Genomic DNA, 14357 nt, shown 5'->3' on the forward strand with positions numbered 1-14357 from the left:
AATACAAAAAATAACTAATCAAAGGAAAGGAAGAACAATAACAAAAAAAGAGGAAAGGATGGCAACATTCAGACAAAACAAAGGGTAAAACAAAGACATAAGTGAAGGTGGTGACGCCAAAGGGCCATTAAAACACGTTGCTCAGCCTCCCGGCAAAGTCCATTAAAGGTGTTATCGAGGAACGATGTCCTTGGGAGCACTCAGCTCCACAGCTCCATAGATACAGGAGGGGGTGAGGTGGGAAAGATTGTTAGGTTTACGTATCTTCAAGGAGATTAGAAATATGCAGCCCTTCCAAGGCCACACGGGGAAAGCCAATTCAGAAACAGAATGTCTTAAGTTGATTATAAATTTCAATCTTCCCTAAAGTCTCTCCAGTACACCTCAGTTCCCAATTATCCAAATTAGTTTGGTCGTTCCACTGAGCCGAAACTAGCAACTTCTCTAAGATCGATTCCATCCTGTTAGTGAGTTTCAGAGTCCTCGTTTCTGTCCACACCAACAGTCTGAGTGTTTGCTAGTTTGGCCAATTCCGTCACAAATTTGTGATCCACAAGTTCCAAACAGCAGAAATCCTGTTATTATGAATAAATCCAGGGTGAATCCCGCTGGGTGTGTCCCTGCAGGACAAGGAGGCTCTCCTGTGCCCAGACTTCTCGCCGAAAATTTTATCAATTGCATTGAGAGATCAGTTGACCAGATCCATAATTTGTAGATTTGGATGATGTGCAAAGAAAGGCTCCAAAAATATAGAAAAAGACCAAAAACAAAGCAAGAAGGGCAGAGAGGGAGCAGAGAAAAGAAGCGTCCACCATCATCGAGAGCAAGATTATAAACTTTGAAAGATAAAAAATCTATTTCCTCTCTTTATTAAATAAAAAGCTTTTAAATTGAAGCAGATGAGTGAGAATGTTTTTCTTGTCAAATCATTATAGAACTCTTAAAGAATTTTCTAAATAATCTTTTTGTTGATTCTAACCTACATACCCTCTTGAGGTTCCACATCTGTCGGTGCCAACACGTCTGTATTCTGCTGCTCACTATCAAAATGAGAAAACACATAATTCAAACATAAAGCAAATTCTTCCTCATGTATTACATTTACATTATATTACATTATTGTCTGTTAATTTATCCCATCTGCCAACAGGAAGTGCAACTAAACAAAGACTCACCATGGCTTGTACAAAACTTTGAAGCGATTTTTGTAAACGAACCATCCCAGAGACAGACTGAAAAGCAACATAAGGAATGTAATTCCACGAGACAAAGCCGCCCATGGGATCAAATCCTCTGAAATATAAATTAAATTTAATGACATAAATTTTCAGAGATGTTTTAAGAGGAAAAATCTGGAAAATAAAATACATTGTGGAAAAATTCCCACCTTTGACCTCCAGATTCACAGTATTTATTCCCTGCAGCTCATTCCATTGTTTCTGGAAGCATTTTGATGGCAGCAAAAGGCAACTATATGGACCCGAATCCCTTGAAACGGCACCTTCAATGGTGAAAGAGGCTTCCATCCGAGCAAGATCAAATACTTGTACTTGAAGGATGGTCTTATTCTTCTTCAGGTAACAGTAGATGAGTTGACAGTTATTGAGAGTGTGCAGGATTTGTGAAAAGGTGCATTTGAACTCAACGCTGCTTCCCTCATGAACTGTGAAGGGTCCAGCTATGGAGAGCTCTGCTGGGATGAAATTGGCTGCATAGCAGTTGGAGAAAATAAGAAATAAAAGCAGCTGCAGGTGGGATTAAAATGAATAAAATAAATACTCACGTATAACCAGAATCTCAGCAACATTCTGTCCTTTCCTTTCTACATCAGAAAGGTTGTAATTTGTAGTGGAGTACAAGCAGCTGTAATTTCCACTGAGATTAAGACGAACATTAGACATTGTGAAAAGAACATCATCCACATTTTGCTTCGGTTTCAACTTCTGAAATCCTTGTCCATCTTTCAGTATATAAACATAAAAAGAGGGGTATTTCTTTTGCCCGAACAGGCGGCAGATTACATAAAGGTCACTGCCCTCGCTTATAGTTCTCTGCCGGACCAGAATCTTTGCAGGATACATGTCTACAGAAAAAGACACAGACAAATGTAGCAACATAACATCTTAAAATACATCTTGTTCTGTTAAGTATTGTCATAGATTTTGCTCACCTTCTGTCTGGCCAATGACCTGGTTTAGCAAAATGTCTTGAAGACAAAAAGTGTAGAGTCACATCAATGTTCATTGTGTAAAAATAATTAAAATGTAGATTTTGATTCTATCTGCTGTCAGTTTACTTACAGAAAACAACAAGTATTGTCTTCATCTTCAGCAGGACTCTGACTCGCTCACATAAACCTTCTAATCAGACCTGATGACTTGTTCCTGCACCTATAGACAAAGCAAGCAGGAACTATAACACATCACTTCCTTATTCTTCTTTGCTGGTCTACTGCATTTCTGCCCATTCTTCTTGCTAAATTTCTCAGTCAGATTGGATTGAAAGCATCTCTGGAAATAAAATTTCAAGTCTAGCAATAGATTTTCTATTGGATTTAGTTCTGCATCTTCTTATACCAGTGAAAAGGAAGAAGGTAGGTAGAGAGGATCGGGAGACATTTTGAGTTTCTTCTTGGTGGATTTTGTACAATGACAGGTTCATTTCTGCCATCTTTGATAAACCACAAAAAATGCATACTTATTACAATTCTCCTTAAGCTCCTCTCAGCTCCCCAGATCCACTCATTTCACATAGACCTGAAACACACCTGTACCTTTTTAGTCTGCATCATTAGAAGATTGAACTAAACAATACAGTCTAGACAAAGAAAGAGGAGTAAGATTTATCTAATTAACAAATTAATCTTCACAAGTAGATGACTGGCAAAATATAACACTCTGTACAACAAACCAAGGATTATATGTTACAACAGCAATGTTAAACCTAAAGCATTTTAAATAACTGTATAATAAAATGAAATAACTTCATGAATGTTTATGGAACAAGTGGAGAATAAATAAAGTTCAACCACTATACCACAGCCCCAGCTGTGTCCGTCATGGTTGTTGTGGGTGTGGTTTGTTGTACAGTGTTAACTTTCTGTCAGAATAGCTTTTTGCATGTAGGTCAAAGTCTTTGCTCACCCTATGAGCAGAAAATCTCATGAGAATTACATTGAGGAGTTTGTGGTTGTAATTTGACAGAATGGGTAAAGATGCTATGAATGCTGTTCAAAGCTCTGTACATCCTGAACACTTTTTGCAACAGCCATTTAGACTGTTATACATCAACATCTTTGAGCTTTAAAAGTATTTTTGTTTAGAAGGCAGAAGCCAGACGATCATGACACCCTCTGAAACTCATTCACACAGTATCTGTGGAAGATCTCATACAGAGCAGCCAAATGAGCACTAAGGAGACTTTATCTGAACTGACTTTGAGTCAAACTGCTATGGACTATTTGAGTAGGCTATTTAAAGTTATCATAGACGTCCTTATCGCAGAGACAAACATAAGAACATACCTTTTATATTTAGTAGAAGCTCAAAATAAGATACAAAATTTGTCATAATAATAAAAATCCCTCTCTGACCTTAAGAGTCAATTTTTTGTCAGACATGCAATTTGAGAGGACTAAACATATTTACAAATGCAAAAAACAATCAAAAGTGCTTCTGGTTGACTTGTTTTTCTTTCATTTGAGGTCAAATACCATAAATACCATGAAGTCATTCATGAAGAATAAAAGGTTCTTTCTTTATGCACCAGTCTTTATCAATATAACATTCTGAGTTTACAGTATTTAGTTGTTAATCATCAGCATTTCCCGTGTGTGTTTACATGTGAGGAGACGGTACCGCAAAATGTTGCTGTTCAAGGAGCAACCAATAAGAGGACAAGTCAGGTGAACTGTAATAACAACCGATGACCACATGATGTCAGCTTTTTGGAGCAGTCTGCATCCTTGGGTTTTCATAAACACCTTGTTATTGTTAGGATTTTAGTCCTTTACAAATTAAACTAAGTGTGTCTCTCACAGTGTTGTTTTAATAGCTGTAAAAAAAGTCAAGCTTATTGTGAAGCCTGAAATCTTCCCAAATTAAACTTTTATGTCTTTTTATACATAAGGATACTTAAGTAATAAATGAAATGATATATATATATATATATATATATATATATTTTTTTTTTTTTTTTTTTTTTTTTTTTGCTGAAATGTTTACTTGTGATTGAAATTGCTACAAATTGTTTTCTTTGGTTTTATTTTTTTCTATAAGATATTCAAACCACAGCTTAGAGAAAATTACTCTGTTACACCCTTTTGACAAAAGTATTACTTTTTGCATCTCTAACATGATTCTAACTCTAATGTCATGGGGTCAGTGCAACTTTTCAAGAAAACACAGAAGAATTGATTTATTTATTTGTCTTTCAATAATTCATTCAAAGAACTGTCTGCAATTTTTTCTAATAATCATATTTTTATAAATGCAGTTGTGAACCATTTTGGCTTTCAATATAAATATTATAACTCTTTGTCATCAGCACTCTGAAAAAAATGCTATATTTATTGGACCCCTACCACATTTTCCTTGCTTATTATCTTGTGCATCCATTTAGGAGTGGTTGTTCCCTTTTGCTGTGCAGAACATAAGCGATGAAAGAAAGCATGGCCAAAAACCCATGGTGGCTAATTAGTTTCAAGATGGTGTATGAATTAAGGTTTGACTAGAGATCTGTTTATCATTCATTTTTGAGTATTCTCAACTGAGTTTTTGTAGCTTTTTTTCCTATTCCAACATGACAAAACTATTAAGATTTCTTCACTCTGAGGGGGAGACATTTTTGCAAAAACTGACACATTTTGCTAATATTTAAATAAAATTAAACAATCAGAGTTAAGTGGTATTAGGAAGTAAACAGATTAATAAATAATGATAGCTATAAAGACCATCCAAATAAATTCATTTTAATATGAAAGGTTACAGAATTCCAGAATCTGATTAATCTCACAACAACGCAAACAAGCAAAGAATAATTTACTTCTAAGTAAAATAAAAACATATTTTGAGCAGGAGATGGATTGTTTTAACTATATTTTCATCTGATCTTTTCTTCCCATTAGCTAAAAATCTCAGTGCTGGTGCAGAAACATGTAAATAACTAAAAACTTTCTTTATAATGTCTGGTAGAGTGCAAATATTTTCAATATCAGCCCAACTTACCTGGACACAGAATTCTTCACCTAATGGAGCAGCACAGATCAGCTGAACAGCCATCTCAAGTTTTACATTCACTATTCAGTGATATTTACTTATATTAAATATTACTGATTTTTAATAATTTTAAGTACATATGTGAGGTTGGACTTTCAGTTCAAGAACTCCAAACTCATGCTTTGTGCCACTGGTTTATTTGCCATATATCCATGGTAAAGTTATCAAACAAATAGCAAAACAGGAAAACATTGAATCCTGGCTTTTTTCTGCTTGACTGTGTGTCCTATATTTTTCCACTACTCATACAGAGCCACATCCTGTATATGAGAGCAGTGTGGAGTAATAGTTTTCTTAAATTCAATCAAATATCCTCCCCGAGTAATAAAGGCTGGAGGAAGAGACCAGCTGTCCCCAGGATGCAGACAAGCACGAAAACCCAAAGGAAGATCCTGTCAATAACCATGGCAACATACTTCCAGTCATCCTGAACCTGTGGGAGCATCACAATGAAAACATGGTTACTGTTTCAATTTGGAAAAAGACCTCCAGTAAATGCTTCTAAATAATTTGAACAACTTTTTACCTCTTTAGCTTCGTTCTGAAGTCTCATGTTTTCTGCTATGTATTTAACACTTTCAATTGCCTCCCTGACCTCTGGAGATAGAGGCAAAAGGGACATAACTCCCCCATCTAGAGACTCAGAACTGGAGCAATGACTGTCCTGTCTGACCCCAACACCAGTGCCACCAGTCAGGGCCCCCAGGCTGCCCAGTCCACCACTTCCACCACCAGAGTCTGAAGGCAGTTTGCCCGATCTCTTCTGCCAGCAGCAGTTACATCGGCCCTCACAGCACAGGACGCCAGAGGCGACACATTTACCAGAGTCTTCGCTCAGGTTATTCAGGTTGGAGAGCTCTGTGTTGTTGAAAAGCCTCTGGCGGTTAGTCAGACTCGACACAACGCTGGATGCCAAAGCTTGGGGCTTGTGCTGCTTTTGCAGAGTACCTGAAGAGTGGACAGCGCAGGTTCTCGGATGCATTGTCTCAACACTTCCAGCCACCGTCACCTTCTCCGGGTCCCTCTCCGGCCTGGTCATGAACATCACTCTGGGCAGCAGTCCTAGAAACACATGCCGCACCCAGCAGGGCATGGTGTGTGTCTTCGGTGTGCGGTAGTGGACATTCAAGACAAAAACGGTAATGACAATGGAGAGGGTGACGAAAATCATGGTGAACAGGAGGTACTCGCCGATCAAAGGGATGACTAGGGAGGTAGAGGGAATTGTCTCTGTTATGACGAGAAGAAAGACGGTCAAAGACAGCAAGACGGAGATGCACAGCGTGACTTTCTCACCACAGTCAGAGGGCAGATAGAAGACGAGCACTGTCAGGAAGGAGATTAAGAGGCAGGGGATGATCATGTTGATTGTGTAGAAAAGAGGCAAGCGGCGGATGTACAAGGAGTAAGTGATATCAGTGTAGATCTCCTCGCAGCAGTTGTACTTGATATCATGCTTGTAGCCAGGGGCGTCAATGATTATCCACTCGCCAGTCTCCCAGAAGTCCTTGAGGTTGATAGTTGAACCAATCAGCACAAGGTCAATCTTGGCCTTGTCATAAGTCCAGGAACCAAACTTCATGGTGCAGTTTTGGTAATCGAAGGGGAAGTATGTGACATCGATCTTGCAGGAGCTTTTAAATATAGCCGGTGGGATCCAAGTGACGTCACCGTTGTAGCGAAGGAGAGCCTTCGTTTTGTCGTCAACCTGAAAATCTCCAACTGCACTGTTAACAACACAAGAATAAAGCTAATGAGAGTGGACAGTTAATAAAGATCTAAAGTACTGACATTGTAATATAGACATATGAATATAAATAGAATGGAATGCAAGTCTCATTAAAAACTTTCATTCAAAAAGCCCAAGTGTTGAACTTGTAAAATAATTGACTTTACACCAGATGTCTGCAACAACACAAGTAATGCACACATGCAAAAAATATCAAAATCAGTTTCTGCAATAAATGGATTGACATAAGGAATGAACACATAGCATCACATAGCATTTATTTGTATTTATTTGTATGCGTGGATTAGTTGGGTGTTTTCTAACATCTGGTGTAAACTTTATTCCAGTGAACTCTCAGGAAAGATAACTCCTGAGATAATGTTGACATGTCTGATGCTCATTTTCCTCACTCTAGTTTTCCAATGAGCATCAAGATACACCCAAATGAATATCCATCATCATAACCCCCTCCTCAGATTTCCACTTACTTATTATAAAGAACAATGTCAGGCTTCCAAATTCTGTTCGATGGTACTCGGATGAACTCCACGCCGCCAAAATCTTTAGGATCCCATTTGAGTTTATAGTCATTCCAAATCTGGCAAAGGACACAATTTTTCAATTACGTAAAAAAAAAAAATCAACATCAAAGCTAATTTAAACGAGCACTATTCACTTGAGCAGCGAAAAAGAAATATATGAGGCCATCGCCTTTGTTTATGACTAATATTTTTGTTTACATCTGGTAACTTGACTTGCTAATCCAATTAAACTCAATACAATATCTAACCAGCTCAAGATTGATGGCTTTGTGCAAAAACCCTTCATCTTCCTGCAGATGGTCCTTCACAGAAATTGGCAGCCGGGGAAATCAGAGTCAGACTTCGCTTTATTGGACAAGTAGGTTAACACACGGTAATACAAACTGTCTGAATACAACAGGGAATCACTCGGATACATCCTGTGGGAGACCATGTGCAGCCTGTTCTGCTGCACAATGCCAGGCTTCAGACAGTTTTAAACACCTGTCTCTCACGAATGCAGGCAAATACATCAAGCTTGTTCATTTGGGAAAATATAATTTTTTTTTAAATGCAAGTAAAACTAATTTGGTTTAGAAGGCAGAACATCTATATATGAATTTAGCAGTTGTTTTCTCCTGGTGATTATCATTTGAAATTGATTTCAAAAGCATTCTCTTCAGCTAAAACCCATCATCTTCTGTTGTAATGTATTAACAGAGCAAAGGTGTATTTATTGTGTTTAACAGACTTTTTTTGCTACAGTGTCTCTGACCCTCCCCCCTGTTGCTCAATTAATCCATTGAAACTCATAAAGCCACAACCTCAAAAATTTTGTTGTAATTCGTTCAATTACAACAGTGCCTTGTCAAAATGGGATGGGCAACAGGGGAAATTTGTCTCATTGATGAAATTTGTGTTTTCCTTGTAGTCACTGTGAAATATGTAGTTTATATTGAGGAAAGTGAATGGAATAGCAGAACCTTATTTGTGGAGTGTTTCAAAATGTGACTTAGAGACCTGCATTAGTTCACTGCAGTGTGCATCATGACAGCAGAAGTATAATCTGGAGGGACAGGTGGCTGTGCAACCGGCCTTTAAACAAGATTTAATTTTGTTACAGTCTTGCGTTATGTAATTTTGTAATATATTTTGTTAAGGTTTTAATCTTTATGTTTAATGTGATGCAGTAGCTTCAAGTTTGTGGTCACAAAACTAGATTTAAAACCATCACTGCCTGGAATTACAAGCTGTGGTCAAATTATTTTGATAACATTATAAAGTTAGGCAGATCTAAGTTGATATGATTTGTTTTTTCTGTTTAAATCAAGATCAAATTGATCAATGTGTTTTAAAAGCTTCCTCCTATAAATAATTCATTGTTTCAATCTGGGTAACACATGGCAAGGCAAGTTCTGTAAAGCGTCATTCACACATGGAGCATTTTAGAGTAATTTGAAGGAAAACTAAGAAACAAGGATACAGAAAATTACAATAAAACAAAACATGTAAACAAAACATGTATTAAAAATACAGAAACATGGGAGCATCAGCATAATTAAATTCAAATTGAATTCACATTCAATAATTTTTTATTAATCCATCACAGGAAATGAATGAAGAAAAAACTGATTTGACGAAACATAAAAAATTAAACAAATAAATACTTAAAATAAACTTGATAAGAATTCAGTTTATATTGTCATCTGTGGGCTTTCATTTTCAATTTTGGTTTAAAAGAGACTTTTAATTTTAGGTGCCAAAAAAATGGACTAATGTCTTTTCTACATTAAATTGGAGGAGAATTTGACCCCATTGGACCCACATCATAGCGCAAGACAATACCACACCTTTTCAAGTCTATCAATAATTCCCAAAGACTTATGTAAGACAACATATTGGACCCAGATTTGATGTCTTTACTTAGGGTTTACTTTCACATGCAGTATAAACTTACATGTCTCAGCCACAGATTGGTTTCCATGATCTGATTGACTTCATCCTGAGAATAAGACAAGATGAATTATAAAGACATCAATGCAATAAAACAAAAAAAAAATAAACAAAAGCAACACAATATTTTGTGACAATATTGTCACATGGGATCATGAAGCTCATCCGTGAGGATTGGTTTGTGTGCTTTCTGCAATGTCAGGCTTTTGTAAATCCCCAAAAATGACGGTTTAGAGAGATGCACCTGAGTCCAATGAGCCTGGTGCATAACTTACACGACAGCTGGGATTGCGAAGCCAGAACACAGATTTAACTTTTACTCTAAGCTGCAGCAGGGTGACCAAAGAGGGGGGAGAGAAAAGTTGCATGAGACGGATTTATATGTGACTTAGACCGTGAATGAACCAATTTCTTGAGCCAGTGAATAACATTAACCATTTATGTGACCATGTAGTATCCAGAAGAGTCCGAAGTTGAGTGGTGAACACAAGCGTCTGTGATCATGCCTCCATCGTCAGTGCTTTTAACTAATTATTACATAATTAGGACAATAAACTGTTTTCTCTCCCGCAGAAGCATTTGCTAAGAAGGCAAGCTCAGTCCCACGGGTGAGCCTGCTCCCTAATGGTAGCATGATGACTCAAGCAGCCCTGGTGATGAGCTATTGATGGCCTGAATGAACTCATACAGGCGTGTGGTAAATGGTGTGGGCAAACCAATACCAATTGTGGCTGGCTTAGGAGCAGCAGGTGTTGCTGAGTGAAAACAGTCATCCATCAGCAGCTGGATCTCAGCGGCTTTCTCCACTAAATGTGTTTTTTTAACATCCTCACGCACCTGGACACATCATCAGGGATGTGGCCAGAATAAGGATGAATGTCTTTAACCTGAAAGGTTCTTCATACGTATTTAGCAAAAGGATTTTGGGAAAGGAAAACAGATTGAGATTAATTGCATTATATCATATTCTACATCTCCCATGGATAGTTTGCCAAGCAAAAAAAAAAAAAAAAAATCCTCTCTCTTGTTACATTGCAATGAGAAGTGAATGTACTTTATCAGAATTTTATTTGATAGACCAACACAAAATAGTGTGCTATTTAGATATCTTTATACTAATAACCTTAAAAATAATTTGCACATATAGTTAACCAGTTTATTTTAATATAATTAAAAATACAGCTGCGCTGTGAAAACAAGGATAGAAGTGCAGACAACAAAACAATTTGTAAAACTTTCCACATCTTGTTTATCATCTGAAAATGGGCAGAGCATTGAACAACCACACATATCCATTAACTGACTATGAGTCAGTTAATGGATACGCCATGATTACTCTAGAGGAGCTGCAGAGACGCTCATCACTGCTGTGATAATCTGTTGACAAGACAACTCTCAGTCCTACACTCCACAAACATGGTGTGAATAGAAGTGTGGCAGGGAAAAAAATCTGTTGTTGAAAGAAATCCAAGACAAGTTTTGTTTTCAATTTTCCACAAGTCATTCAGGGGACAGAGCAAACATGCAGCAGAAAAGTCTCTGGTAGGATGAAACAAAAAAATGTACCTTTAGGCCAAAATGGCAAAGGTTTATATGTGAAAGAAAACTAACAAAGCTTCACTCTTAACACACGATTCCCACAGTGAAACATGGTGATGGCAGCATCATGCTGTGGGAACGTTCTTAACTGTAAACGTTCAGTCAGAGCTACAACTAAATGATTTCAATAACTGTTTTCTCATTTCCAAGAATGCCCCAATCAAAGTCGAATCCATATAAAGGATCCGTGGGAATATAAACAAACCAACTGCTGATGGACTGAGCTTAAGCTACTTTGCAATTCTTTTTCCATTTCATATTTATGCATTACTTGATGTTGGCGTATCAAATGAAATATAAAAATGGTTAAAGAAATATGACATTTATAATAAGAAACTGGAAAAAAATGGACATGCAATTTTAATTTTACAGCATGCAAAAACCAATGTTGTCAGGTTTTTTCTAACCTGACAAAAAGTGGAATAAGACGCCAGAAGCATTGCAATTTGAATAAATCCTCATCCACTTTATCCTCCTTAACTTGCTTTATTTCGGATGTTTTATTAATATAGAAACAGATTAACTGTAAAAGATAATTTGCTGCTTCACTTTTGGCTATTAGGAAAATAAGACGCATGTGAAAGTGAACAACAGATTAAAGAAATAAACTGTCCTTTGATTTTCTTATCAAAAGACTTGCAGCAGCATTAGTGGCCTTAGTATCCCCGTCCTACCTGGACAAGCGTCTGAATTCAACAAACTGGAGGAAAATCCCAACATTAAAACAAGAAATGCTCATCAGACATGGCAGTGACAGAGTGAAGGACTGAGAGCTACTTAGACACCTGACATTCCCCATCTTGTCTCAGCCAGACAGCCAGCCAGCCTGACCCTGTCTTTGCATGTCTCTTTCCTCAGGTGGATAAGCTGAGGGCTGCTGTGATTTGGCAGGGAGCGTTGCAGGTGTCTCAGGCTGCTTCCCAGCTGTGTCTGATTGACAAAAGCTCACTAACTGACACATGGCGACTTTGATCAGACAAAATAATCCTTAGATAACTTTTCCTTTTTTGTTCATCTGGTCGTGTCTATTGACCCTAGTGATTTACATCTATAACAAGGGGTATAGTCAGTGCAGGAAAAAGAAGAGGAAAAACCTTTTCGGCTACTTACCACTTTGACCAGCTGTGACATGGACACCTCAAACTGCACAATGACCGGATCAGACACATTTTCCACAGGTCTTATGTACTGATTGTAGTTGGAGAATATCACTGAGAAGAGCCTGTGCTCCGCTTCTGAACATGAACCTCCTGCACCGGAGCAAATTGTTAGACATGGATCAGCGACTGCAGGATTTTTCACAATGCAGAAATCCATGTCATACATTTTCAAGATAATTTTGCTATTTTACCTGCATGCAGTTTGGTCTTGGTGCACGGAATACAAATTTAACACTGTTACAAGTCACTCAATGAATAGCAACTACATTAAATAATTTATACGATTAAAAAAGAAAGTTCTCAAATTTGAGCATGTTCAGCTGATACGAGACATTAAAATTTGTTTTTTTTTATAAAGAAATGCTAAAGAAACATTAAAGCAACATGTAGAACTACGAACAGAAATCAAGAAAATGCAACAAGTAAGCAAGATATTATAAATAAAAGAAAACTTACCTGACAACACATACATAAAGAACAAACAACTAGGAAATATGAAGTCAAATCTGTTATCCATCCTGTGGTAACCAATAAAGGGCAAATCAAACTGGGGTCAACGGCAGCAGAGCTCCGCGATGCACACGGAGGGAGAACGAGTGAAAGCGAGTGTGCAGCTGCAGACACAACCGGAGAACAGGGGGAGGGAGGCAGTGGCACAGTAAAACACACAGCCAGTCACCGAAAGGAACCACGCAGCACACAGATGTGCAAGCTATGGTCACCGAATCAAATCAGACAACAGGAGGTGTGAAATTTAAGAAGGACTTTTGTTTTGTGAAAAACAAGTAAATAAAAAAAAGATCATTCCTTTAAGTTAATATGCTAATTGGCATATTGACCCAGCCACTGGGTTCAGCAAATCAAATGCTTTATGCTGTCAGCAGACCAGGTGGTATTCACTTGGGTTTTCCTCTCACAAGCTTTCATCATAAATTAAATATTAAATCACAGGCCTCCGAGCCGCTGTGCTGTGGGCAGCCTTCAGCGTAAAATATTCATCAGTAATTTATTCATTTATTTTTTGAAAAACATATTTTAATTAAAACTGTCATGCTGCATTTAATGCAGAACTAAAGTCGACTTTTTTAATTTTTGAATAAATTAGTTGACTTTTTTTCAAACAGCTTTGTGGGCGTCCTCCATTAGGGGGAAGAAAGGGAAGGTCCAAGTTTGCTTCAGCTGACATCAAACACACTCTAAGGTCCTTAGAAAATAAATTCAAAATTTCCAGGGCATAGAAAAAATAATGACTTCAAGATGTGGAATAATAACGTCCTGCACAGTGAAAATAAGAAAAAGAAACAACAGAAACAGAAAAATAATAATTACTGCCTCGACTAGCAAAACAAAACAAAACAACACAATAAGGTGTCAACATCTTCAAATATTATACAGTTAAAGTTAAAGAGACTAAAAATCTCACAGCATTAGATTCTGTTTGAACTCTAGTCATTTTTTAGATTTAAACACTCTAGATTACAAAATTGGAATCCATTAAAAAACTTTAAAGATGTGATATGACTAAATATGACTAAATACTGTAACTGACTTAGTTTTGTCAATGACTTAAGTATTTCAGCTCTGGTGGAGTTTGTAATGTGAAACCTCACTATAATTTAGATTCTAAAGGACAACACCCTGAACCGAACATCAGCACTAAACATGGAGGTGGCAGCATAATGCTGCGGAGTTGCTTTTCTTCAGCAGGGACTGTAGAACCAATCAGAGTTGAAGTGAAGGTAAATGGTGAATGTGAAGAAAAATGAGCAGATACTTTATGTTTGAAATGTGCAAAACTGGTAGAGAAATTCCAAACAGCCCAAGCCTGTGATTTCAGGAAAAAGTGTGTTTTTTTTTGTAATACTTGGAGAACACTGGATACATGCAGTTAAGCCCAAAATAATACATACCACTGGCAGATTTCAAATTTAAATTACTTCCATTTAACCAAGAAATTGGTTTCTGACAGGTAATGAGACAGTCATCTCTCAAAAAATAATACAATAATGTAAAAGGTATCAATTAAGAAAAAGTACATATTTCTGATAAAAACAATTTAATTCACAAAACGACATTTACATTAATTTTTTTGCCCTATTAATAATTATTAGAACAATCT

The 14357-nt window shown here is 37.2% G+C and overlaps 1 protein-coding gene across 2 annotated transcripts; it reads right to left on the reverse strand.

Annotated features, from left to right (window-relative positions):
• Positions 1-5394: 5394 nt before the first annotated feature.
• On the reverse strand, positions 5395-13464 carry chrna3 (cholinergic receptor, nicotinic, alpha 3). 2 transcript variants are annotated; one of them, XM_008405629.3, is made up of 6 exons: positions 12695-13464; positions 12189-12328; positions 9484-9528; positions 7494-7603; positions 5803-7003; positions 5395-5709 (listed from the first exon to the last, which is right to left on the reverse strand). In XM_008405629.3, the coding sequence occupies exons 1-6, from the start codon at positions 12753-12755 to the stop codon at positions 5581-5583; spliced, it is 1686 nt and encodes a 561-aa protein (XP_008403851.1). In that variant the 5' UTR covers positions 12756-13464; the 3' UTR covers positions 5395-5580. The 2 variants fall into 2 exon arrangements, with proteins under 2 accessions (XP_008403851.1, XP_008403850.2); XM_008405628.3 differs by lacking the exon at positions 12695-13464 and having other exon boundaries at positions 12189-12667.
• Between the last annotated feature and the right edge of the window lie 893 nt (positions 13465-14357).

Source organism: Poecilia reticulata, chromosome 3, assembly GCF_904066995.2.
Source record: "Poecilia reticulata chromosome 3, P_reticulata-male-v2, whole genome shotgun sequence".
NCBI classification, from domain to species: Eukaryota; Metazoa; Chordata; class Actinopteri; order Cyprinodontiformes; family Poeciliidae; genus Poecilia; species Poecilia reticulata.